The following is a 27684-nucleotide window of genomic DNA, read 5'->3' as shown; positions in this document are numbered from 1 at the left end:
GTCTCCAAATTGAGAAGGCGTGTGTGGCATAGGCTAGGCATGTGCAGTGGTGCCCTGGCACACTAGAGTGCCATGGTGAAATAGGCAGAACCATGCTATATTGAAGTATATTCAAGCACCAATACATGAACGCAAAATCTCACCAACAAATGTATATAAAACCCAATAGTGTATACATGACTGGGTTAAAACAGCTACATCAGGGTTTCATGTTGGGGTGGTGTGCAATAGATTGTCCCCCTCCATTATTGAAACAGTGCTTTTGTGCTACTACAAGTATTCTTTGGAACTACACCCTTCTGGATAAAGGGAACCAAAAGCACCCAATTTCTGTCATAATTCACCTGCCAGAAACAACCCCAAAAGAAAAAAAATGCACAGAACATCCAGGGGGGGGGGGGGGGGGGGGGATTAAAGGGCTTACACTCTACACTGTCAGATGCAGAAACAACCCCTTTCCTGGCTTTGCTCTACCAGATAGGCATACCCTGCAGTGGTTTCCAGAACTTGGGCTCCATAGAGCACCCTGTGAGCTTACTCTGCATGTTGCACGGTTGTGTAAAGGGATCACTCACAGCAGGATTCAGGGCAGACACACAGTGCTGCAGGGCTCCAGGTAGGGTCCAATGGACCAGCTGATAAGTCAGCCAATGCAGAGGCTTTAGGAAAAGCAGCAGCTATGGTGCAGCCACATTACAAGAAGATTCAGTAAATGGAAAGCAAAAATCTTTATGAAAAGGTTTAGATATTTCAGTGCCATTTTCACTTGTGTCCGATCACCACACCTGAAGGTAGCTGCATATAACAGTTGTAAGGATAAAGAAATCTGTCAATACGTTTCAAATACTTAAACCTTGCTTCTGGAGATACAGTTTTAATGGTCAGGAGAAGCAAAAAATATGCACATTCAGTAAGCTTGGTTCTATCTGAGAAGAAAGAAAAGTTTGTTACCAGGAAAGCTACTGTCAACTTACAATCAAATCAGAAAGGTGATCCGAACCAGAGCTGAATCCACTAGTATCAGAATCTGAGGGGCTGCTGGAACGGGAGTCTAAAATCGAACGGCTATCCAGTCGGGAGCCACGCAGCAGGGGGGAGGGATATTTCTCTACAAAATCTGAGCCAATGGGATCCAGTGGCAAGAAGCCAAGAGGTGGTGGTTTTCCAAGAGGGTTGTTGAGCATGTTGAAAACTAAGAAAAAAAAAAGCCACATTAGGTTAGGACTAAAAACATTAACACAATCCAATGGCAAAACCACAAAATCATGTTTTTTTTCAATAAACAGCATTATATTAAAATTGTCAAATCAAAAACTGTCAATACATGCTATATTACATTGTGTTCATACACCAAGACCCCTTTCACACCGAGTGAGTTTTGCAGGCGCTATAGTGTTAATGGCGCCTGCAATCCGCCCTTAAACAGATGCTCCTCACACCAATGTGAAAGCCCGAGGGCTTTCACACTGGAACGGTGCGCTGGCAGGGCGTCAGAAATTCCTGCCAGCAGCTTCTTTGGAGCGCATTAGCAGCAGTGAACTCACCGCTGCCAATGCGCTCCTGCCCGTGATACACACCTGGCCCTGGGACATGCTTGACGTCTTACCAGAGCGCAAGCTGCTTAACAATCTCTGCTGCTAACACATGCTAATCTGTCATCCACAGTTTCCTGTGCAGCCTTGATCATTTGCTGCCATTTGCCATTAAGGTCCCAGGGCCCCCCTTACTTTAAATTAATATAATAATTTCACACAGCCAATACAGGTTTCCCATTGTCGCTGGGCCCCCTCTTTTTCCATCTCGATGTGCCCCCTCGTGTGAGATTTCTCCCCGATGGGCCCTTGGCTGCTCAGCAAGTGGCTTCTCCTGTACAGAAATTCTCTTGACGAAGCAACCATCGTTGCGAAACTAGTAGAGATCTGACTTGTATGACCCCCTTCATCTCACCGCCATTCCTTGTTTAGGGTCTACACCATCTCGCTGACTCGGACGGCTGGTCATACAAATGCCCACTATTTTATACTAGTGCTTTTGATGCATTTTGTATGTTTTAATCATTTGTGTCTCCTATTTGCTGATATTTTGTTAAATTGTTCCAATTTTTACCTCTACTACATTCTTCTTAAATTTCTCTACCTAGTACCGCTTTAGTCCCTTTGCCCCTATTTGCTACAAGGGTTATTTTTGGGCCTTGGGGTCCCATTAACCCTTATTCTATCTAAAATCGATTGTTAGGATGGTACTATAATTTTATGTCTACGCTTTATACTAAGAGGCTTTCATAAAAATCATCCTTCCCATTGAAATCAATGGGCAGTGCTGCTGTACCGCCGGCAATACGCCGCTGTAGCGGTGCATTGTGTATATACAGCCTGCTTGCATTACAGTAAACCATCAAGTGTTACATGGGCTGCAAATTAAGTGACAAATTAAATCCAACCAAAAACAGTATTGTTACAGCAAATTTGACTGGATAAAAGGGTTTTGAACAGCCGACTGCTCTAAGCACTCCCCACAGCATTACATGGCTTGTTCCAACCTGTAGCCATCGATTCAATGATACCACTTATCTGCATATGTGGAGGCAAGTTATCCAGCCTGCACTCATTAAAAACAATTGATACTGAATTCAAACTACAGTGCAGTTCCATATGTATCTGCATAATTCTCTTCAGTTTTGCAGATTTCACGAACTGAAACAGTTTAGGTCTATTGAAAATGTATTACTCGCTGTTCTCTTCTGGTCTACGGTTTAATCCAGGGAGCTCTGGAGCTGGGCATAAAAGGTAGTCGGAGATGGAGGCACTTCTTTATGCTATAAAGTACCATACATTTGTGTTTACATAATGTAGATTATAGCGGTCAACTGTTTGTACTGGCTTTTGATAGGTTTATGCTCCAATAAACAATTACTATTACATAAAAAGTTTGACAGTACCGCCCTTTACCCCATGACAGTTTGATCCCATTTGGGTGTCTGGAAGTGCCAGGTGGTAGCCCTGCTACAACATCAGAATTGATACTATATTCAATGCATACAATCCTTAGTTATTGGTCACTTGTTATAATGAACCGAATGCTTAATGTTTGCCATTTCTTTTTGAATTTTTTTTACAAATAAAATATTTTTGCACATTTTATTTTGCATTCTTTATATGAGACACTTAGTGTCCTTATACGTTATATTACTGGCCCAAATTTCACCTAGATTTGCATATATTAGGTGTTTGACACCCAGTGGTCACACTTGTTACAGCTGACCCTCACAATTGGGAGGCCAGCTTCCATTTATATGCACATACACTTCTTACAAGTGTGAGTCTTGGTTGTTTTGTACCTAGTCTGTTTATACACACTTATTTACTGTTGAGTTTTAGTTAGCACCACTAGCCCATTCATTTTTATATTGCTTTTATGTTTGTAATAAAATATTTTACCACTAATAATGCACAAGGTCCCTCTTATTTCTAAAGAATAACCATTGTTCCAAGGAGGGCTGCAAGACTATAGGCTTTGCCTAAATCCAAAGAGTGGATCACACCACCCTTGTATAGCCAAAACACTGCAGGAGATTGATATTGTTTTGATGCTGTATTGATGCTGTATATGAAACCGCTGAATATTTTCATACCTCCCACCAACATTTCTGAACCTCATTAATGTTGGACAGAAGTGCTTTATCTCCATCAGTCAAAGGCTCACTTTAATGCAGATCCTTAGCACTTACAGATGAGGACACCATTCCATAAAGGAAAAAGCCATTCTTGGAGCAAACAACCTGTTTTGTGCATCCCAGAATAAGCACCCTTATCAAAAAACTTTAGAACCCTAGACATTTAACTGAAATTCATATTTTTGACATATTCATATGAAATTTCTATTTAGATGTACCAATGCAAATGACATCTGGTTTAGGCTGAAAACCAAGACAGACCCTGAGACAGAACTGCATCCCTTATTTCCCTGCAATATCTATTTTAGAACTTGGCACATAAGACAGAGCATGGGGTGCATTCTGCTGAATCACACCCTTTATTGCAGAAGTATATGCAGGGATCAGATCCAGGACCAGTCAATCTTTTAAAGAACACAGCCTCCTGTTATTAGAAGCATCCCTGGAACACAGCAGACTTGGTTGTAGCAATTAAAATTAACACCAATAATCACTAAATGAGTACAGTTGAAGACTCAATAGGATTTGTTTTAACAAATTTAAAATTAACTAAAATGGAAACAAAATGAATCTGCTTTTGTAGGCAAGGGAAGCAACTTTGCAGAACACTAGTAAACTGCAAAAACCCCAAACTAGGCTCTGCAAAGCTCAGACAGACAATACTTGAAGCAGCATTAACCACTTCCATACCAGGTACTTACGCAGCTTCCCGCCCAAGCCAATTTTCAGCTTTCAGCACTGTCGCACTTTGAATGGCAATTGCGCGGTCATGCTACACTGTACCCAAACAAAATTGGCGTCCTTTTTTCCCCACAAATAGAGCTTTCTTTTGGTGGTATTCGATCACCTCTGCGATTTTTTTTTTTTGCGCAACAACTAAAAAAAGGCTGAAAATTTGGAAAAAAAATTACGTTTTTATTTTTTTCTGTTAATTTTTTTGTAAATAAGTTTTCTCTTTCAATTACGGGCACTGATATGGCGGCACTAATGGGCACTGATGAGATGGCACTGACGGGCACAGATGAGATGGCACTGACGGGCACAGATGAGGTGGCACTGATTGGCGGCGCTGGTATGCGACACTGATGGGCACACATAGGCGGCACTGATGGGCACACATAGGCGGCACTGATGGGCACACATAGGCGGCACTGATGGGCACACATAGGCGGCACTGATGGGCACACATAGGCGGCACTGATGGGCACACATAGGCGGCACTGATGGGCACACATAGGCGGCACTGATGGGCACACATAGGCGGCACTGATGGGCACACATAGGCGGCACTGATGGGCACACATAGGCGGCACTGATGGGCACACATAGGCGGCACTGATGGATACTTATGGGTGGCACAGATGGGCACTGGGCATGGATGGGCACTGTGGGGTGGCACTGGGGTGGCACTGATGGACACTGGGGTGGCGCTGATGGACACTGGGGTGGCAGCACTGATTTTTGCCAGGTTGCCAGTCAGTGCCCATTTGTGGGCACTGACTGGCATCTTTTTTTTTTTCTTTATGCTTTTTTTTTTTTTTTTTCTGTCATTTTTTTTTGTCATTTTTTTTTTTTTGCCCACCCTGGTGCTCCAGGGTGGGCATCCCTGGTGGTCCAGTGTGGCGATCCGAGGGGGGGCTGCGCTGATAAACAATCAGCGCTAACCCCCCCTGTCAGGAGAGCCGCCGATCGGCTATCCTCTCCTCGCGTCTGTCAGACGCGAGTGAGGAAGAGCCATCGGCGGCTCTTCCTGTTTACATCGTGATCAGCCGTGGTTGGACACGGCTGATCACGTGGTAAAGAGTCTCCGCCGGAGGCTCTTTACCGAGATCGGAGATGCAGGGTGTCAGACTGACACCCCGCATCACCGATCGCCGCGATGCGCGCCCCCACGGGCGCGCGCGGCATGAAATCCTGCAGGACGTTCTGGAACGTCCTGTCAGGATTTCATAACCACTTCCCGGACGTAAATCGGCCATAGGCCGGGCGGGAAGTGGTTAAAAGCCTGAAGTGTAATTTATTGCACCTTACCAATCATGTGGTGGCTGTATTTGTTCTTGGGCCTCAGTTTTCGTCTGGTGATCTGGCCAGAAACACCTCCCTTTATTAGAGTGCCATTACTCTGGATGAAAGCACAGAGGTGCCTTTGGACAGAAGCATGGTCAGTAGGGAGGGGAATGCAAGGATGGTCATACACTACAATTTTCCTTTAGATTTACCAAAACCATAAAATTAGGTCAAATCTAAACACTTTCAATGGGTATGCAATCAGGCAGGCCCTTGCACTACATAGTTGAAGGTAAACAGGATGAATTTGATTTAACTCAAGTCGATTTAAATCGCTAGTAAAAACTGCTGGATTTAAATTAATTTTTAAAGAGCAAACGTCATCTATTCCGCAGCAGCTCCTTGACCCACCGACAGTCCCATTCACTTTAATGGGACAGCTGGTGATGCAGCAGTGGCAAGGTGAGGGATGTGGCGGCAGCAGAGGATGCCTGCCAACAGGCACTGCCATAAAGGATTTTAAATGACAGGTGCTCTTTAACCCTCACTGCCAAGTCTGTACAGACCTACAGAAGTGCCTGCTGATGGCCAAGTCAGTACGGATCCAATTTCTCTCCTATAAGCTTATGGTTACTTTAAAGAGGAGTTCCACCCAAAAATGGAACTTCCTTTTAACCCACTCCTCTCCCCCTTACATGCCACATTTGGCATGTAATTTTTTTTTTGGGGGGGGGGGGGGGGGGGGGGGGGGGGAGGGTTGGGGGCTTCAGGAGAAGGGGACTTCCTGTCCCACTTCCTCCTTCCGCCGAGGGGCTGCAAAGGCGATACATCATATCGCCTTTTGGCAGCCCCTCTCTGTAGGCGATCGCCTGGGACACGTGACAGGTCCCAGGCGATTGCCTGTCCAATCAAATGGCGCAGCGCCGGGCCGCGCCTGCGCAGTGGGTGCCCGGCCGTGAAGCCGAAAGCTGTCACGGCCGGGTGCCCACAGTGACAATGAAGACGCCGTCCGGGAGGGGAGGAGAGGAGCGGACCCCCGGCCGGCGCGTCGCTGGAGCAGTTAAGTGTCAGTTTATTAAAAGCCAGCAGCTACACTTTTTGTAGCTGCTGACTTTTAATAAACTTAAAAAATGGGTGGAAAACCCCTTTAATGACTATAAGCCTATATCAGAATTCAGCAGACTGAACAATTCTATAACTGATTGGTGACTTGCAACCCGCTGATCAGAGTTAAACCCCTAATGCCACTGTCTATTTCCCCCAGCACCCCCCACACAGTGGCTGCTTTCCTGTGGCACTCCACTGCTGCAAAATTTTACTTGAGGAAAAAACTGCCCCCTCCCATTCCGACCATCACGCAGCCATCATAATTAGCTGGCATTCCTCCACTGACGAAAGCTTCAGGTGCTGCTTGGGGCAGGGGGGACCCATCTGGGTCCCACCCAGCTGTCAGATCTCCCACCAACTGCCACCCCAGCAGAAAAATCACTACTATATGACAGCTGATCATTGTAACTGCGAGTGTTACAATGTATCACTCATTTTCTGAGTGAAACCTCTATACAGATTACTCATTCAAGTAAAGTGCTACAGAGGGGAGAAAAAAAAAAAAAAAAAAAATGGATCTTCAGTCCATCCATCTCAGAAATAGAGATTAGCGGTCTGTTTAGATTTGATATCTCAAAGAATTTTGTAAAATTAGATGTGTTTATCTGCCAATAATAGTTTGTGGTTTTTTTTTAACATACATATTGGTTTGACAAATATTCGCGCAAAAAACGCGGGGTCTAAAGAGAAAATAAAAATGAATTCGTAGCACCTATTTTAGAGGTCATAAACATTAATGGGGGTCTTTCACTAATTCTTGAAGCTATAAGGGAAAACATTTTTTACACGTTCGCATCTGTTCAATTTTCATTTCGCAAAAAGACTCAATTTAGAAAATATTTGTTATTCTGCCTGGCAGAAAAAAGGGTTAAATGCAAGGACTTCTTGCTGGTAGTTAAAAATCTAATATTTGCAAGCAAAATAAGGTTTCCCCATTTAGAATAAGCTGTCAGGTTAGTAAAACAGTTTTCAGAAGCAGTTTTAGATTAACATAGTTGGAGAGCTACTCAAATTTCTTTATATTAACACATTACATATTCTTGTATTTGCTTAAACAATGTTTAGTAACTGAAGTGCAAACAAAATATCTTTGAACACACACAACTTAAAAGCGGAGTTCCACCCAAAAATGGAACTCGCTTTTCAGAATCCTCCCCCCCTCTGGTGTCACATTTGGCAACTTTCAGGGGGGAGGGGAGCAGATACCTGTCTAATACAGGTAGTTTGCTCCCACTTCCGGGCATAGAAAGCCGAGCCACCCACATCAATGCCTTGTCTGGTGCCTCAACTTTGCCCCCCCACCCGTGCTGTCTTCTGGGAGACAGGTCCCAGAACACAGCAGGGACTAGTGGGGTCGCGCAGTAGGGAACCATAAAGTAAAGCCGCAAGGCTTCCCTTAGCGAAAATGGCGGCGCCTCCACCCAATGTCAGGTGCCAACATTGCGGGTGCCCTGGACAGGCAAGTGTTCTCATTTTAAAAGTCGGCAGCTGCAGTATTTATAGCTGCTGGGTCACCATCACAACACGTCTTGTCATGATTTAAATTTCAGGCCATGCATCAAATGGGATCCAGATGGGATAGTGCAGGGTTTGACAAATTTGCTCGGAATCTAGGAGCCAGCAAAAAAAAGTTAGGAGCCAGAAAACGCAACCCCGTCCCGCCAAACTCGCGCGCAGAAGCGAACACATACTTGAGTAGCGCCCGCATATGTAAACAGTATTCAAGCCACACAAGCGAGGTATCGCCGCGATTGTTAGAGCAATAATTTTAGCTCTAGGCCTTCTCTAACTCAAAACATGCAACCTGTAGAATTTTTTAAAAGTCGCCTATGAAGATTTTAAAGGGTAAAAGTTTGTCGGCATTCCATGAGCGGATGCAATTTTGAAGCGTGACAGCTTGGGTATCAATTTACTTGGCGTAACTATCTTTCACACTATAAAAAAAATTGGGAGAGAGATAAATGTTTGGGGGTTCTGATTAGAGGGAGTGAAAACACATTAGAACTGCCGTTTTACTTGTAATGCCAACGGCCACCACCAGATGGCGCCAGGTCACAGAAGGATGCTTGGGCCTTCACAAGGCGGCCGCCGCGATCTCGCACGGAGACACAGGATGCTGTGCCTCTGTGCGCACCCACCTCTGCCGCGCGATGGCGGCCGGGAATTGAGGCCGCGGCTTTGTAGGCTACAAAGCAGTGGCCTCAATTACCGGCGAGTGCCAGGTCACAATTTGTCGTAATTGCGACCTGGCGCCTGGATTTTGTTGAGCCCTGGGCTAGTGGAATGGCTCTGTAGGCATGCTTAATATTGGAATACAGCCAATGTATTTTCACCTTTAGTAGCACATTTTACGAACTGATGTCGTTTTGGTTGCTTTATTGAAATCACCTGAAACTAGCAAAACCCCATCAGGATGTGCAGGTTGATGTTTGCCTATGGCCGCTTTCACACTGGGGTTGTGCCAGTGGTAAAGCACCATTAAGGTCATTTTTGGAGGTGTTCGGCCGCAAGCCGGGCGCTTTTAACCCTCTTAAGAAAAGGGTCACAACCACCCTGAAAAGTGCTGCAGCAGCATTTTTTAGCCTGAAACATCCGTGTGAAAGGGGTCTACGAGATTGACAATATCCAGAGCCACTGCAGTATCCGCATCTGGCGGCATACACACACCAATAATGACCACCACTTAATTCTCTGGGTAAATAAAAGTCTACACATGATTCACCAGCATAAATTCCAAATCTGGTGAATAAGGGTCCTGAAGTTTACCATCAGAACACCACTCTTTTAAAAAACGCCTCCTTTGCCCTTCCCCGATCTGCCTTTTCTATCCTGGCGATACAGTGCAGTCAGATATATGCATAATAGTGTGGTACAAGAGGCTGAATCCACATTTCAGCTAACAGACAGCACTTTAAAGTGGATGTAAACCCTCCATACACCCAGTGAAGTGAGCAGCCTCAGATACAAATCTCCCTACATAGGTTTTACATGTATATCTGCTGTCTTCACATTTATATACCGATTGGAAAGCTCAGATCATTTTAGGAAATCCTCTTCTTTTTAACACTAAAAAATTGCCGATTGGAGGAAAGGCACACAGCCCCTGACATAGGCAGAGACTCTCAGGAGGCGTTTTGCAATAGGGCCAGCTCCCTATTCATTTTAGCAACCTACCCTGACAGGAATTTCAGGCTGCTTTTATCTTCTGTGTCAGAATTTGTCAGGAGTTATCAGGCTGATAATAGAACAGTTCAGGAGAGAGCTAAAGGACTTTAAAGAGAGATCGCAAAATACTGCAGCTGTCTGCCCGGCCTAAATTTCATGAATTTGGTTTACATCCACTTTAACCAAACTGCATGTAGCGATCGGCAACTCATCCATTTTAGGGATTTTGAAGCTAGCATTGGTTAGAAAGGCTGGGCAGTGGGGGTCTGTGGGCCTGCCTTGTCAGCACACCTGCCCGAAAGCCTCGCTTGAGCTTCCTTTCCGCCTTTTATGAAATGTGCCAATTAAAGGGATCCTAGATTTGGGATCTCATAACCCCCAGGGGGTACATTCCTATCTAATGTGCAATAAGTATTTTCCACTATATAGCAGTTTAGCATCTGCTTCAAGTGTCACAAGAACCAATCCAAAAACCACCACATTAAAATAAAGTAACACTATTTAAACAGACCATCGTATTTGCCGGCGTATAAGACGACCCCCAACTAAAATGTTGGCTTTGGGATATACTCACCGTATAAGACGACCCCCCACTGTGCCATTACTACATGCCCCACTGTGCCATTACTACATGCCCCACTGTGCCATTACTACATGCCCCACTGTGCCATTACTACATGCCCCACTGTGCCATTACTACATGCCCCACTGTGCCATTACTACATGCCCCACTGTGCCATTGTCGACCTCACTGCCATTCCATTCACTGCCTCGACTATCTCCCTACCTTCTGTTTGCAGAGCATGTCAGACGGCGGCCATCCATTATTCAAAAGCCACGCTGCCTCCTCAGGTGTTCCGTGATAGGCGGAACACTAATTTTCCCAGCAGAGTCTCTGTTCAGTGTTCCGCCTATAATGGATGTCCTCTCATCTGAGGATGAGAAGGCATCCGTGATAGGCGGAACACTGAACAGAGGCTCTGCTGGGAAAATCAGTGTTCCGCCTATCACAGAAAAGCCTGAAGAGGTGCAGCTTTTGAATAATGGATGGCCGCCGTCTGACACACAGGTACCCGGCGTATAAGACGACCCCCGACTTTTGGGGCATTTTAGATGCAAAAGGTCGTCTTATACGGCGGAAAATACGGCAGTTCTGCAAAACACATTGTGGCCGTTTACCACAGACAATCCAGGACCTATGCTGTAATAACAGATTTAGGCTCAGTCAATAATCAGTTTTTTAAATGCAGATTTCCTCATCCTTTGTCAACAATGCTTGGAGCCACTTACCAGGGACAATTGCCGAACTGAGGTTCTGGTCAATGACCAAAAGTACCGAAGACCGCTAGCATTTCAGGGTCAAAAAAGGCAAACCTGTATATTACCATCGTAACAGGTTCACTAATACTCCCACAATTCAGGCATCGATGGGGCCATTGATCGCACATTGATCATTATTGCATTGCAAGATCACTTTAACTTGTGTCGATATGCAAGTAATATACTAGCAAACATTTTACTGAAGCATAATGAAGTCACAGAAAGTGCAATTTTTTCTAGAAACACGTCCTTGAGTCCTGTAATTCCAAACATTGAACTTTTGATCATTACACTTCAGCGAGTTTTCCACTAGGCCACTCACTGGTTGCTATAGACCAGGGGTATTGAATTATAACTCGTAGGTCCAGTCAGTAAAAAGTTTCTTCCAACAAACTCACATTTATGCCAAGAGTCAGATCCTTCACATCACAGCCTCCCTCTCAGTGCAATATAAAAAAATAAAAAAAAACTGAATCAAGCCTTAATCGTATTCTTGCATCAGCATCCAGTTTGTTCTGCACTCCTGTGACTTGCATCACAGAGCCAGTTGAGGCTCAGAAAAGATTCAGAAGCCTGGACCAGCAGATGCTCAGGCTCTCAGCAAGCTGAGAGCCAGCAGCTCCCACCCTCGCAACAGCTCAGCGCTCCAGTGAGTGCTGGAGAGCCAGCGATTGACAAGTCACCAGCTCCCTGCTCACGGAACACTGAGAATTGAGTGTTTAGCAGTCTGACGGCTCAGTTTGATTTTAGAGCTGGTAAGCAGCCATGCAGTATACTCCTGCATCTACCCAGATTATAATTTTATCCCATACTTTTAAAGTCAATTTATACATTTAAACTGCATTTACCTGTAATGCTTTTCATGTGCATCATTGATTTGCTGCAAGCCAAACTTCCTAATGGCTTAATATTGTATCACATCAACCATGTTCAGCTGTCATTTTCAAATATTCAGATGTTTGAGAGACATGAGATAAACCTTAACATTGATTCTCCAGGAGGCCCTAGGCACTAAAGGTGTACGATTTGAAAGGTACCATTTTAACACCTGTGTATGGCCAGTTAACATGCACGGTGCAAATTTCGGCCTCCGTTTTCACCGCAAAATTTCCTAAGCAGCTGTTCAGGGACGATTTAGATGGCAATTTTTGGAGCTGGCAACCACTTACATCTTTAACATTAGCTAGTTAAGGATTAGCCACCATGTCCTTAATGGATGACTCAGGGTTCCCTGCTGACAACCAAATGTAAAAACATCACTGGCAATATAACTGAGTAAATGTCCATTTCGGGTCGGATTTTGAGGGGAACCCAACTTTAGAAAAATGTTAAAACCAGTGTGATTCTCCCCCATATCTATGACATATCAGGCCCTTCTATAATCATGCAGCTTGGCACACCAGAGAGGGGGGCAATCTCATACCAGGCCATGTGCCCTCAATATGGGTGTGCTCTGCCATGTAACACTTAAATAGCCCAGCAGGCAAAGTACCACCCTATGCTGGGTTTCCAACATCTGGTGGCACTGCCTGTGACATTGGGTGCTCCCACCCCTTAGCTATCCGTCACAGTGGACCAGGAAGATGGCAGGAGCCTTTGGTGGAGGCAGAGCTTTATTTCTTTTCAGGTCTGGCGGTGGGCATCATGATTCACGATGGATCTACACCAGGGGACATTTTTTTAAAAACTTGTTAAACGGGTTTTATTCTTTTGGTGAATGGGTAGGGGTTACCATGTAGTCCATTACTCATTCACATATTGGGGCCAGGATTTGGGGACTCCCTTGTTCCAGATTCCGATAAGCTCCCTGGCAGCAGGTTCCCCCCCCCCCCCACACAACCACTGGCCAAAGTTGTGTGGAAGAGGCCCTTGTTTTAAACAACATGGGATAAGGTGCTTTTGGGTTGGAGGGCAGAGCACCGCCCCCACATTGAAGGCATGTGGCCTGGTATGGTTCAGTAGGGGGCATGAATCTCCTGGCCTGTCAGGCTGCATGCTTGGATAAAAGTCTGGTATGAACTTTGGGGGGACCCACACCAAAAAATGTTTTATGGTGTGGAGTTACCCTTAAAATCTGTACCAGACCCGCAAGGGCCTGGTATGAATTGTGAGACCCTCACTTTTTTCAGATCAAATTGGTGTTCACAACTGACATGTGCAATTCAGATGAGTTGCTATAGAAGGCAATAGCTAGCGATACGCATCTGAACCGCACCAGTGCTCAGAAATTCAGAAGTTGTACAGGACTTTCAATTCGCAGCAAATTTGCACTGCTGCTGCATTGCATATATGTGAACCAGCTCTATAGAGAAGGCTGCTGGTTCAGGTCATACAAATTGGATGCAGTTCAAAACACTTTCCCTTCCAATATATGGGAATTGGGTCTTAAGCATTCAGAACAAGATCATAATCCTACTATAAATTAAGAGACTAAACAGCTTTGGTAGGCCAACATTTTGCCTTAATTATAGCCAACACATAACAGATACTTAGTGTTAAACTGGCATGTTAAGTCACAATCCTGCAAACTTTTGACTGGTCCTTTCAAGAGCTGCCTTTCTGGCCTGAACAGGCTATGGCCTGTTCAAAGCACAGGAACCACACAAGCTGAGTCACATTCAAAGCTGCACAAGCAGTTTATGCCGATATTCAAGATGGCACGAATATTTGTGCGGATAGAACACAAACTTAGCAACTTGCTTTAAATCAAATTTCCCTTAACCTCATAGGCGACAGAAAACACACATCAAGCATCGCAACAGTGTAAGCTGCAAAAGTTTTTTATTTTAATACACAGACCCGACATCTCTTCACATGCCTTTGGTATCAATATACTTAAATACATTCTGTAATACCTTATGCAATATTAAAATTTGCTATGTGATCAAGATTAGAACACAAAAGTTATGGTTACCAAGTCTAACAACTCACAAACCATTAGGGTAATCATGCATTTGAGCAGCCCACCCAACCTGATCCTAGTTCAAGCTGCCCAAGCCAACAGCATTTGGTCAAGCTAGCATGGACAGGTGCAAGTCCTCACAATGAGACTCAAAAGCACAGCCAGCCTGGCATAGGCCAAAATTATCAAAAATACAATTTCTTGCACAGTTTGTAGCATTACAATTCTCTAGATTAAGCCGAATTATGAGCACTTACCTTTTCTTAATATAGAGGTTTTACAGCAGCCTGCCTCCAAAGCAGCGCTACTATACACCGTCAGCCTCATACAAGTATTTTGCCAACCACCTACAGATTGTTAGGCCATCAGGGTCCCTGAAACAGGGAAATGGATGGCAATACACTTTTCACCCCACTCTAGAAATTTCTAGAGCATTTTAATACAATGCTGCAAACAGCATCAGCTGCACTGTTGCAAACACTAGGGAGAGGAAAATTGGACCGGCTAACTGGCTTTATCTTTTTTTTTTTTTTTTTTTAAACAGCCTACAGTCAGTTTTCAGTTTTACAATAAATGCAGGGAACAAAAGATACGTTTTAGAATATAATGCCTAAGTTCAGTGTCACTTATACAGACAACATCTTACCTGACTGGGCTGCCGATTGTGTGCTAGACTGCCCGGAAACATCAGAGTCCTGAGTGCTCCACGGTCTGTCCCAGCCAGTCAGGCTGAGAGACTGCAGACCAAGGCACAAGTCGTTTGTGTCAGGAAGGCCACGAGGGTATGGATCATGGGATGTAGGGAAAAGCATCCTGCTTGCTGTAGCTCCCTCTGTATCTGGGTAGTCTGTTTAGAAAGGAAGAATATAAATCAGAATTCTTCAGGATGATTCTAGTAAACATAAGAAATCTTCACCTGCAGCAGGTAGCATCCACTGTCATGCAACGGAATCAATACCCACACCCTGGTGTTCTGCCTTGCCTGCTATGGTGAGAGCTCAGCAATCATTGTCTTATATTATGCGATCCTGAGGCTAGGAGAAGGAAAACTTTCATAGATTTTTGCAGCTATCCGAGTAATAAGCAGTCTCCTGCGCACATAAACGCAGACACTTTGCTTCAAGTGGCCCTGCCTTCATCCCTCTCCCCAGCACCCCTCCCACACATTGTTCTGGATTGACTCCAAGCCTGAATCAGCAGCAGTAATGCTGGGCTTCATCATTGTGCTAGCATAATCTGTTTGCTTGGAATACAGACAGGAACTTGGTGTATGTAGCACTGTTTACCAGGGAATAGCAAGGCAAGCCTTTACAGAAATACTCAAATTCAATCAGATGGTCCACCATTAATACTTATTTTAAAGCAAAAGATTTACTATGTCAGCTCCCATGCATGGTCTGAATATTTTATCTACCCCACTTCTGCTGTAAACTCTGAATATCTAGTCCCAGCTTGTCTAGACAGCCCCTTATGTTAAAATTTAAGCACAAATATTCCTTTCCACTCTGCTCATGGTCAGCACAAGATCTGACACAACTGGACTGTCAATTGAAATTACTTTATTTAGAAGCTGCCCAGGGGTCCCTTTACTGACAGAGTGGCAAGAGCTGGTGAAAATATATTGGAGCAATTTATCCTGTAGCCATAGCCTTCATTTTCTAGGCCAAAATTCTAAGAGAAATGGAGAAGTCAAGGTCAATGACAGTCAGCCTGAAGTCAAAAAATGAATTGCTTTGGCAATGAAACACTAGAGATAATCAAATGTGCAAGTAGACCTGTTGGGGTCCTTTCACATAGGAGTCAAGTCACAGTTTTTACATAAAGATTCAGTTCACATCAGTCTAAATCTGTTTATGCATCCGTTTTAGTTATTGCAGGAACCATTTGCATGCAAAGTATACACAAATGACCATTAAGAATGGGGTGGATTCTAACTTTGTAGTTCTGGCCTGTGCCGGATCAGCTCTACTGTAACTGGGTCACAGGCGTGCAAAATGAACTGCACTCCTGTGATCCAAAGGACAGGTACAACCAAAGCATTGGCTGTACTTCAGATCTAGGTAGATGTAAACAGACTATCAAATTTGCATCTGCCCATGGGCATACTTTAAGGGGTTGTAAAGTAAAAAAAAAAAAAAAAATCCTAAATAGTTTCATTTACCTTAGTGCAGTCCTTCACTTAGCTCATCCTTCGATCTTGCTTTTAAATGTCCTTATTTCTTCTGAGAAATCCTCACTTCCTGTTCTGTCTAACTCCACACAATAATGTGAGGCACCCTTGTGTGGAGTGTCGTGCTCGCCCCCTCCCTTGAACAGGAGAGTCAGGACGCCCACTAACCGCTCCTTTATCTGCAATGTAGAGCGTCCCGACTCTCCTGTATTCCAAGGGAGGGGGCGAGCACGACACTCCACACCAAGGAGAAAGCCTTGCATTACTGTGTAGAGTTACAGACAGAACAGGAAGTGTGGATTTCTCAGAAGAAATAAGGACATTTAACAGCAAAATCAAAAGATTAAGTGAAGGACTGCACTAAGGTAAAGGAAGCTATTTAGGAAAAACATTTACTTTACAACCTATTTTAGTCTGGATCCATCTGAAAAAGCTGACAGGCAGATCTAGACTGAATGCCCGTGTGAAAGGGCCCTAAAAACATTTGATGTTCATGGCCATCTTGAAATAGGACTTTTGCACTCACCGTAAAATCCATTTCTCTGAGTTCATGGACGGACACAGCAGCCTTTGACTGTAGGGTTATGCACCTTCCTTCCAGGAGAGTTTAGGCAGAATTACAGAATTACAGCACTTAAAGCGTTAACCTCTTTAGTGCAGCTCCTCGGGCACAACTCACACCCTGCTCTAGAAGCCTCAGTTTGTAACAAGCAGTACAAACAAAAGGGGGGTGGGTGCTGTGTCTGTCCATGAAGAGTACAAAAATCCTATTTTCTCTTCCGTTCATGGATGGACACAGCAGCCTTGGACTGTAGTGACGTCCCCAAGCAGTGTCAAAAACTTCGAGGGGTGGGAGAAAAACACAGCAAACCAAGCTTCACCCCCAAACAAAACAGGAGTTACTCAACGGAGGAACTCCAACCTTAAACTGCCGCCTGTAACACCCTGCGGCCGAAGGAGGCATCAGAAGATGCACTCACATCCACCTTGTAAAACTTGGAAAAAGTGTGGACCGACAACCAGGTCGCTGCCTTACACACCTGTAACAGAGGCTTGATGTCGGTCGAATGCGCCGTGACCCGAAAAGGAGGCGCCCGTCCAGGGCATAGGCCTGAAGCACAACCTGTCGGATCCACCTGGAAATGGTGGCCGACGAGACTGCCAGGCCCTTTCTGGGACCAGACATGACAAAGGGAGTCCGACTTCCGGAACGGAGCAGTCGCCGATAAGTATACTCTAAGGGCCCGAACCACATCCAGGGAATGCAAAATGGCCTCCTTCGGGTTCTTCGGCTGAGGACATAAGGATGGAAGAACAATGTCCTCATTAATGTGAAAGGCCGAAACAACCTTAGGAAGAAAAGAAGGCTGCGGACGCAGCACCACCTTATCCTGATGGATGACCAAGTAGGGGGCTTTGCAGGACAAGGCCGCCAGTTCAGACACCCGTCCGAGGTAATAGCTACCAGAAAAAACACCTTTTGTGACAGTCAACAAAGGGAGCTTGTTGAAGCACCAAGAGGACCAAATTCAAGTCCCATGTGGGCAGTGGACAGGGATGGACTGGCCATCAGGACTACCGGGAGTTTCCCGATGGGCCGATGGCTCAGTGGGCTGGTTTGAGCGACAACCTGTCAAAGTAATGGCTGCGCGGCTTGCACAGCCATTACTTTGAGCACCGCTGTACTGCCCAGGGAGGGACTGACCACTTGGATGGTGATGTTCTCAATGAATTGCGGTGAAGGAATCGGAAGTTTTCCCCCACTCAGAGAAGCACACCTACAGTACCCTCCGGCGGTCTCGCTCCTCTCCGATCTGTGTGCTCGGCGCTGCGGCACAGCACGTTGTGCCCTGTGTCTGTCCGCTCACTGCGATTAGAAGCAGTGGGAGTGGAGCGGGTTGTGGCAGTGCCCGGGTCTATGGAGGCAGCTTAGAGTTCGTTCTGGGACAGGACAACGGATGTGTGGAGGGAGGTGAGCCGGCCGCTTTGTGGGAAAACTTGTGTGTCGGGACTTGAGATTGGGGAGGGGGAAGTCAGTGAGAGCCGTGTCTGCAGCAAGGTGGGAAACCAATTCTGATGCTGTGCTGCGAACTTCAGTTGTTCCATACATGTCACTGCAAGGTGGTCTCTGCCGTGATGGAGCAAAAAATTAGGCTCATTCACACCATATACCACTTTTCTACCATGTGCACCCCTCTCACATACATACTACCCCCCACTATACACTCCGCACCCCTCTCATATACATACTAACCCCTACACTCCACACCCCTCATATACATACTACCCCCCACTATACACTCCGCACCCCTCTCATATACATACTAACCCCCACTATACACTCCACACCCCTCTCATATACATACTACCCCCCACCCCTCATATACATAATACCCCCCACCCTACACTCCGCACCCCTCTCACATACATACCCCCACAATACACTCCGCACCCCTCATACATACTACCCCCACACCCCTCTCATACATACTACCCCACACCCTTCTCATATACATACTACCCCCCCCCCCACAATACACTCCGGACCCCACTCATACATATTACCCCCCCCACAATACACTCCGCACCCCTCTCATATACATACTACCCCCACACCTCATACATACTACGCCCCCCACACCCTTCTCATATGCATACTACCCCCCCACTATACACTCCGCACCCCTCTCATATACATACTACCCCCACACCTCATACATACTACGCCCCCCACACCCTTCTCATATACATACTACCCCCCCACTATACACTCCGCACCCCTCATATACATACTACCCCCACTATACACTCCGCACCCCTCATATACATACTACCCCCACTATACACTCCGCACCCCTCATATACATACTACCCCCACTATACACTCCGCACCCCTCATATACATACTACCCCCACTATACACTCCGCACCCCTCATATACATACTACCCCCACTATACACTCCGCACCCCTCTCATATACATACTACCCCCACACCCCTCATACATACTACCCGCACACCCCTCATACATACTACCCGCACACCCCTCATACATACTACCCGCACACCCCTCATACATACTACCCGCACACCCCTCATACATACTACCCGCACACCCCTCATACATACTACCCGCACACCCCTCATACATACTACCCGCACACCCCTCATACATACTACCCGCACACCCCTCATACATACTACCCGCACACCCCTCATACATACTACCCGCACACCCCTCATACATACTACCCGCACACCCCTCATACATACTACCCGCACACCCCTCATACATACTACCCGCACACCCCTCATACATACTACCCGCACACCCCTCATACATACTACCCCCACCCTACACACCCCTCTCATATACATAATACCCCCCGACCCTCCACACCTCTCATATACATTCTTCCCCCCCCCACCCTACACTCCACACCTCACTCATGTACATACCACCATACACCTGTACATCCCCATGCTTCTAACATGGCCTTCACACTTTAGTACATACCATGTGAATGAGGCCTTAGTAGAAATGTAATGTTTGTACACTGTTTTTGTGCGTGTTTCCAAAATAAAGTGGGCCGGTCTGGATGAAGTCCAGGGCCAAGTTTTTGTCCCAGTCCAGCCCTGGCAGTGGAGGGCACACCGGAGGAGCCACATGGCGGACCCCCTGCACAAACGTGCGTATCAAGGAGTGTGCTGCCAAGGGACGCTGAAAGTAAACAGCCAGAACAGATATCTGGCTCTTGACCGTGCTCAAGGCGAGAGCCTGATCTACTCCCCGCTGTAACCGCAGAATCTGGGACACCACGTATGTACGAGGGTGCCACTTCATCTCACAGAGATGTAGGCTTTCCACGTACAATGTTAAATATTTCGTGAAGTAGAATTCTGTGCACGTAGCATGGTAGAGATCACCGAGCCCGACATGCCCCGGTCCTTCAGTATCTGGCTCTCAACTCCCAAAAGCCAGCGACTAAAGCAGGATGGAAGATCGGACCCTGCGACAGAATCTCTCTCAGGGGTAGACGCCAGGTGACGTCTGCCACCAGGTCCGTGTACCAGGAGCGGCGCGGCCAATCTGGGCTGATCAGGATTGTTGGGATCCCATCGGCTTCCACTCTGCGCAGAAGGCGAGGAAGAAGCTTCAGAGGGAAGGCGTAAATTAGGCTATAGTGACCAAGGGGCCACCAACGCGTCCGCCCACGGGTCTCTCGACCTGGCCACGAACCGTGGCACCTTCCGCTTGAGGCGGGACGCTAGAAGGTCCATGTCTGGAGTGCCCCATTTTCGGCACAGACCCTAAAAATACCTCCGGGTGGAGAGACCACTCCCCTTAATCCAGAGTTGTGCGACTTAGGAAGTTGGCTTGCCAATTCTGAACTCCTGGAATGTACACGGCCGACAGAGCCGGAACGGACCTTTCAGTCCACCGAAGGATGTGTGCAACCTCCGTCGCTGCAGCCGAGCTCCTTGTGCCTCCCTGATGATTGACGTACGCCACGGCCGTGGTGTTGTCGGACTGGATCCTGACCGGTCGGCCATGCAGCTCCAGGGACCACCTGGCAAGGCACAGCTTGATTGCTCGAAGTTCCAGAATATTGATCGGCAGACGGGACTCCTCCGAGTCCAGCGCCCCAAACGCCCCAGCCGGAGAGGCAGACATCCGTCGTGACCACCGTCCAGCGGCACGGCAGAAAAGACTTCCCGGTCTGAAGCACCGGAGACGTCAGCCACCACACCAGGGAAGACTCGACCAAATGGCTCAACTGAATCTGGTAATCCAGATAAGACGGGAGCTTGTCCCAACGTGACAGAATCTCCTTCTGTAGTTCCCTGGTGTGGAATTGGGCATACGGAACCGCCTCGAAGGAGGCCACCATCAGACCCAGAAGCCTCATGCAGAAGCGAAGAGACGACCACTTCTGGGTCGACAACTGCTTCACTGCAGATTGCAGGGTCTTCAGTTTCTCCGTCAGGAGGAACTCTCACCTCCGGAGTCCAGGACTAGTCCCAGGTATTCCAGCCTCTGGGACGGAACACTGACTGACTGACTGAGCCTGAGGAAGCTCTCAGGAGAAGGTCATCCAGATGTCCCACGATATCGATCCCTCGCTGCCTCAGCAGGGCTAGTATTGGGGCGAGCACCTTGGTGAAAACCCGCGGTGCCAAGCCGAACGGAAGGGCCACAAATTGAAAGTGATCCTCCCCGAACGTAAAGCGCAGAAACCACTGGTGCTTTGTGCATATGGAAACATGTAGGTATGCGTCCATGATATCCAAGGACGCCAAGAAGTCCCCCTGATGGAGTGCCGCCATCACCAAGCAGATCGACGTCCATCCTGAATTTTTTCACCTTGACAAAGCAATTGAGGGCCTTGAGGTCCAGGATAGGGTGGACCCCGTCCTTGGGGACCACGAACAGATTGGAGTAAAACCCCTGAAACCGTTCCTGCGAGGGAACTGGCACAATCACCCCCATGTACAGTAGATCCTGGACAGCCCCTGACAGGGCCTGCCGGCAAACCGGAGGAAGGAAAAAAATCTGTTTGGGGACAAGAGAGAAACTCTTGTACCCCGAGGCAACCACTTCGCAAACCCAACGGTCGGACAGAAGAGACCTCCACCGAGCTGCGAAGCCGGCCCCCCACCCGAGACCCGGGCGGGGGCAGACCTTAATGCGGAAGCAGGTTTGTCCGCAGGCTTGCGGTACCAGGTGTGCTTCTGCCCCACAGCGGGGGCTTTAGCACCTTGCGAACCTTTTCCCGCCACGCTGGGCGCACGGAAAAAACGCTTTGGGGGAGTAAAGGAGGGTCCTTGCTTGCGGCGAGGCTCCTTAACTCTTCCCAGACTGTGGGATCAGCGTGCTCTTACCACGTGGCATCCTTGATGTCATCCAGGGACGCCCCAAAAAGCCGTTTACCCTTAAAGGGCAAACCCACCAAAGCCTTCTTAGACTGGTCAGCCGACCTGCATTTAAGCCACACAATGCGGCTCAATACCACCGCATAGGCGGAAGCCCTGGAAAGCAGGGCCGACTCAGACAAATTTTAGACCCTGAACCAATTGTTCAGGCCAGGTCCTTACAGGACTCGGAAGCGTCCCGTTCCTCCAGCTCCGTGGTGGCCTTGCTCAGTCTGGACACAGGAGGGTCCACCAACGGAGGAGAGACCCACTTTTTTTTTTTAAAAAGTCCTCCTCAAGGGCCCCCTGCAGTGAACTCAGCCCCCCCTACGCACACAGGCCCAGGTGTAATAAGACCCCAGAAAGCCCCCCCCTCACAGCCGCTACCCAAATGGGAAAGGAGAGAGAGGAAATAAGGGAGAGGAAAGCAGGGCAAGCTCTCAGTCGACCTTCCAGGGGAAAATTCCAGCTATACCACCTTACCTGAGCAAGGGGCCACTACTTACCCGTCCTGCGACCACCGGCTGAAGGTATCCCAGACAGATCCAACGTCCGCTAAAGGGCATGGCTGTCGGCCAGACACTCACAAAGCCATAAAAGACCGGTCATGTGTGCCCTAGAGCAAGATGTTCCCCGGCCGCCCCTAGAGCAACGGGGCCTGTCGTGGACGTCCCAAAGCTGAGCTGAGGGCCGGCACACGCTCGATGACCGAACATGGAGGGACTACAAGAGTAAAGACCCAGCCTGTCACCCAGTCGGCTGTTGATAGAAGAATCACAGGATTCAAAATAATAAAAAGCGAGAAAAATCGCAAGAAGAAAATGCTTGACCTCTCCTGTCGTTAGGCAGAGAAAAAAAAACTGAGGCTGCTAGAGCAGGGTGTGAGTTATGCCCGGGGAACCACGCCCCCTGAGAGGAGCTGCACTAAAGAAAGGTTGTTAACACTTTAAGTGCTGCAATTCTGCCTAAACTCTCCTGGAAGGAAGGTGCATAACCCTACAGTCAAAGGCTGCTGTGTCCGTCCATGAATGGAAGAGAAATAACCCTAGTTACCCAGTTGTGTGTGCGTACATTGTATGAAGTCTGGTATAAAGGTGCAGGAACAAGACACTTTGTGATCAGAACCAAGGACCACCACTTTATCTTCAATTCCTTGTTTTGTGCTAGTTTAAATTTATAACCTTTTATTCATTTGTCACCAACCCAAACAGCTGGATCGCAGCAATGCAATTAAAAAACTTTAACTTGTAAACAAATCTCATAAAGGAGGCTCAGTCCTTAAGTGGTTAAAGTGATATACAATGGTTGCTTTGATATATAAAAAAAAAAAATCTTACCTGCTCTGTGCAAAAACATTGCAGAGTAGACTATTACTTCTTTGGTGGCTCATTGCTGGCACCGAGCCCTCCTTCAGCTGTTCCCCTTAGAACAAGCTGGGTTTTAATGGTGCACCTATGCATGTGCTCCCAAGCTAGGATGTGTGCACCCATAGACCGAAGAGTTAAGCCACACTTGCTACCTCCCCACAGGCGTTTGACAGCAGCAGGAGCCCAAGCAAGGCTTGTGGAGTTTGTGGTGTTTAGAGATTGGGTGGGTATTCAATGCAGAGAATGTTTTAAAGTGATAAAAAATAAATAAATTGTATACCTACCTGCTCTGTGCAAAATGTTTTGAACTGAGCAGCCCTGAATCTTTTCTGGTTTCCCCGTCTGTCCTCCTGGCTCCTCCCTGCCAAGTGCCCCCTTGCAAAGCCACTTGAAATGGGGCACGTGTGCAGGCTCAATTCTGAGCTGGGCTGTGTGAGGCTACTTAGTACGGTACAGCCCCAGCTGACACGTTTTGACTTACAGCACCAATTGAGAGGGAAGTCTACCATTAAAACCACTTTAAAGGAGTTGTAAAGGAAAATGTTTTCACCTTAATGCAATCTATGCATTAAGGTGAAAACATCTGCTGCTACCGGCCCCCCTGAGACCCTGTTATAATTACCTGACCCCTCGAAAGTCCCGATATCCTCTTCGCCGCTCAGCCTGGCCGCTGATTGGCTAGAGCGGATGGATTGAGAGCAGCGCAGCCATTGGCTGGCGCTGCTGTCAATCACATTCAGTGATGCGGCGAGGGGCGGGGCCGAGTGATACAGTGAGCGGCTATGGCCGCTCACTATCACGGGAGCGTGCCCGCAATTAGTGACCACCATGCAAGCTCTTGCATGACTGTGGTGACCAATTGCAGGGAGGACCAGAGACAGCCGCCGAGGGACCCCAAAAGACATGGATCGGGGCACTCTGTGCAAAACAAACTGCACAGTGGAAGTATAACATGTTTGTTATTTTAAAAGAAGAAAAATTTCCTTTAGTAACCCTTTAAGGCAACACATTGACTTTAGAACTACTTTGAAATAACCACTTAAGTTTGTCTCAAGCCCAGTTTTAAAGCAAGCCTGTGTGCCGACAATAGCTTTTGCCCCGAGAACATACAGCGAGTATAATCAAGAATAAAATCTGCACTCCTGAATTGCTGCTGGCATTTTGAGGTCCAATATGATAGCCCTTGTATTTTCAGTACATGTTCCCATTAAAGCTGCACTTCAAAGCATTTTTTTTTATAGAAAAATAAATAAATTGCAGCTCAACATCCAGTTAGGTGTAAACACTTAAGTTCAGAAACTGGCAAATTTTGATAAAGTTAATGATTGATCTTTTCTAAATGTGTCCGTCCAAAATGCCATCAGAGTGGAAATTTTCCTGGCAGTGGGAGTAATCGCCACTTTTTTTATTTTATTTTATTTTTTGGGGGGGGGGGGGTTGTGTCCCATTGTCAGAATATGGTCTTTGGGCACTATTCTTGACACTGGTACAAAGGGACAGATAAAGCCAAGCAAAGGGTTGCATCTGGTCCCTGGGCTGCAGTTTGAGACCACTGCTTTAGAGCATTAGCAGTACCTACTTAAATCTGAAGTGCTATACAACTTCTACTGCAATCTTTCAATTAAAAATAAAAAGACAACACCTTGTTACGCAGAAAATTGGCAGCACCAAAACCTTCACTGCTCCAGTCTTCAAGTGAAAAAGAACCCTCAAACCCCACTGGCAGACAACCCATACTGAAGTATTTCGGGGGCTGATCCTTTGCACACAATACAGGCATACCCCACTTTTAAGTACACAATGGGACCAGAGCATGTATGTAAAACGAAAATGTACTTAAAGTGAAACAATACATTTTTTCACTTCTAGGGTGTAGTGGGGGGCCAGAGACTGTAGTGGGGGTGTCAGGAGCTGTAGTTGAGGTCTCAGGGGCTGTAGTGAGGGTGTCAGGGGCACACTGGAACAGGGCGGGCTATGCTCTCTGAGCTTCAGCTCCTTCTACTGCGACTGCAAAATCTCTGTACAGTACTTGTAAGGCACTTTACATACACTCGCAGCAGGTATGTCCTTACTCGCGAGTGTATGTAAAGTGAGTGTACTTAAAGCGGGGTATGCCTGTAGTCACTTTACATGGCATATCTAGGTTTTATATTACATCCACACGTACGGAAGCAGAGCAGTAATACCCACATAAAAGTGTACCTTGCAGGTGGTCACATTTACCCTTGGCATTGGGAGTGGTACAAACACCAGTGAAGTCTAGAGAGTTGTCCAACATGGCATTTATCCTTCTGAAAATATCAGCGTTGCTGCATGTAGAAAGTGCTGGCGTGTCAGAAGGGCATCCCCAACAATCCTTTGTTCTTCCTAGATCATCCTTCTGCAAGTAAAAAAAAAAGCTTTAATATGCCAAACCATATGGGAAATTAAACTCCTCTACAGTCAATGCACCTTACTCTTTAACATTGTGCTCTCATAAGAATTTAACCCCAGTCTAGAAACACTAACCCTAGTAAATATAAAGCAGCAAAAGGGATTCGCATCAGGCTGTAAATTGTGCAAACGGTTTAGGTTTATATATGAAAACGGTGCTGGTTTAATTTTGATACTTTCCAAACCTCATGGGATTAGTGCAATTAGAAGAGACTAGACAGGCACTGGAAGGCAACACAAAAACAAGTTTTTTATTTAGGCACCCTTCACAGGCATGATGTTTATGCATACAAAACAAGATTGAGTTTACATCAGTTTCTCATTCCTGCTGTCAGCAGGGATTACCCACTGACAGCAGAACATAAGGATTTAAAATAAAAATCCTGCATGCAGGTCTGAGTGGTATGAATTTTAACAACCTGAAGACCAGGCCCATTTCTGACATGTGTTGCTTACAAGTTAAACTCAGTATTTACTAAACAATTACCTAGAAGCCCCAAACTTAGCAGAGACCCTAGAGAATAAAATTGTGGTCGTTAAAATATTGTGTCACTATTTACGCAGCGGACTTTCAAACACAATTTTGGAAAAAAAAAACTTCAACAGGAAAGTTAGCCCAATTTGTGTGAAAAATTAGCCTAGCAAATAGATACCCAATATGTCATGCTTTGAAATTGCACTCGTGTAATGGCGACAAAAGCTACTTAAAATTATTTTTAAAGCCTCGCCTATGGAGATGGCTTCCTGATGACGCAATTATGTTTGTGAAACATGTAGAGGCTGCTGGGAGACAATTTACGCCACTTCCTGACAAAACGAGAGCGAGGCCTGGAACGCATGCCAACATACAGGGGCATACACAGCTGGATTAGCTTGGTGCCGGTTTAGGGGCACATAAAAAAATGAGTGCAATAGTCTTATTTTTCATAATTTTGAAGAGTAGAGATACTACATGGATGGCTATCCATTTTCTACGAGCACTGATATAGCAAGAGAAACTAAATAGCATTTTCTGCTTGGAAAGGCTACAGTCTGACCCATTGAACAGGAGTAGTTATCCAAAATTAATGAACCAAGGGCGCATATAAAGTTGTATCTGGTGAGTGGCCATTTTGTAAGGTGGTGTAGTCACGAAAACTGAAAATTGGTGCACTTTAAACCAGGGGTTGACAAATTTGCTTGGAATCTAGGAGCCAGGTAAAAAAGTTAGGAGCCAGAAAACGCGCCCCGTCCCGACGAGCTTGCGCGCAGAAGCGAACACATACGTGAGCAGCGCCCGCATATGTAAACGGTGTTCAAACCACATGTGAGGTATCGCTGCGATTGGTAGAGCGAGAGCAATAATTCTAGCCCTAGACCTCCTCTGTAACTCAAAACATGCAAACTGTAGATTTTTTTTAAACGTTGCCTATGAAGATTTTAAAGGGTAAAAGTTTGTCGGCATTCCACGAGCGGACGCAATTTTGAAGCGTGACATGTTGGGTATGAATTTACTCGGCGCAACATTATCTTTCATAATATAAAAAAAAAATGGGGATAACTTTACTGGTGTCTTTTTTTAATTAAATTTTAAATTGTAATTTTTTCACAAAAAAAGTGCGCTTGTAAGACCGCTGCTCAAATACGG

General features: G+C 46.4%; 1 protein-coding gene across 6 annotated transcripts in view; it reads right to left on the bottom strand.

The window, feature by feature from the left end:
* The window catches only part of CPEB1 (cytoplasmic polyadenylation element binding protein 1), a 102849-nt gene that overhangs the window by 62900 nt on the left and 12265 nt on the right, over positions 1 to 27684 (bottom strand). For 2 of the 6 annotated variants that reach the window (XM_040342911.1, XM_040342913.1), the window contains exons 2-4: positions 25815 to 26004; positions 14821 to 15021; positions 975 to 1192 (exon numbers count right to left, since the gene is read on the bottom strand). In XM_040342911.1, coding sequence (XP_040198845.1) covers positions 975 to 1192; positions 14821 to 15021; positions 25815 to 26004 — 609 coding nt within the window. Of the gene's footprint in view, positions 1 to 974; positions 1193 to 14820; positions 15022 to 15156; positions 15280 to 25814; positions 26005 to 27684 lie in introns of those variants that run through there. The other 4 variants (XM_040342912.1, XM_040342915.1, XM_040342916.1 and 1 more) reach the window with 3 other exon arrangements.

This window comes from Rana temporaria, chromosome 3, assembly GCF_905171775.1.
Source record: "Rana temporaria chromosome 3, aRanTem1.1, whole genome shotgun sequence".
In the NCBI taxonomy this organism is placed as follows: Eukaryota; Metazoa; Chordata; class Amphibia; order Anura; family Ranidae; genus Rana; species Rana temporaria.
Note: the sequence above shows the minus strand (reverse complement) of the source record. Positions and strands in the feature narration are given on the sequence as shown.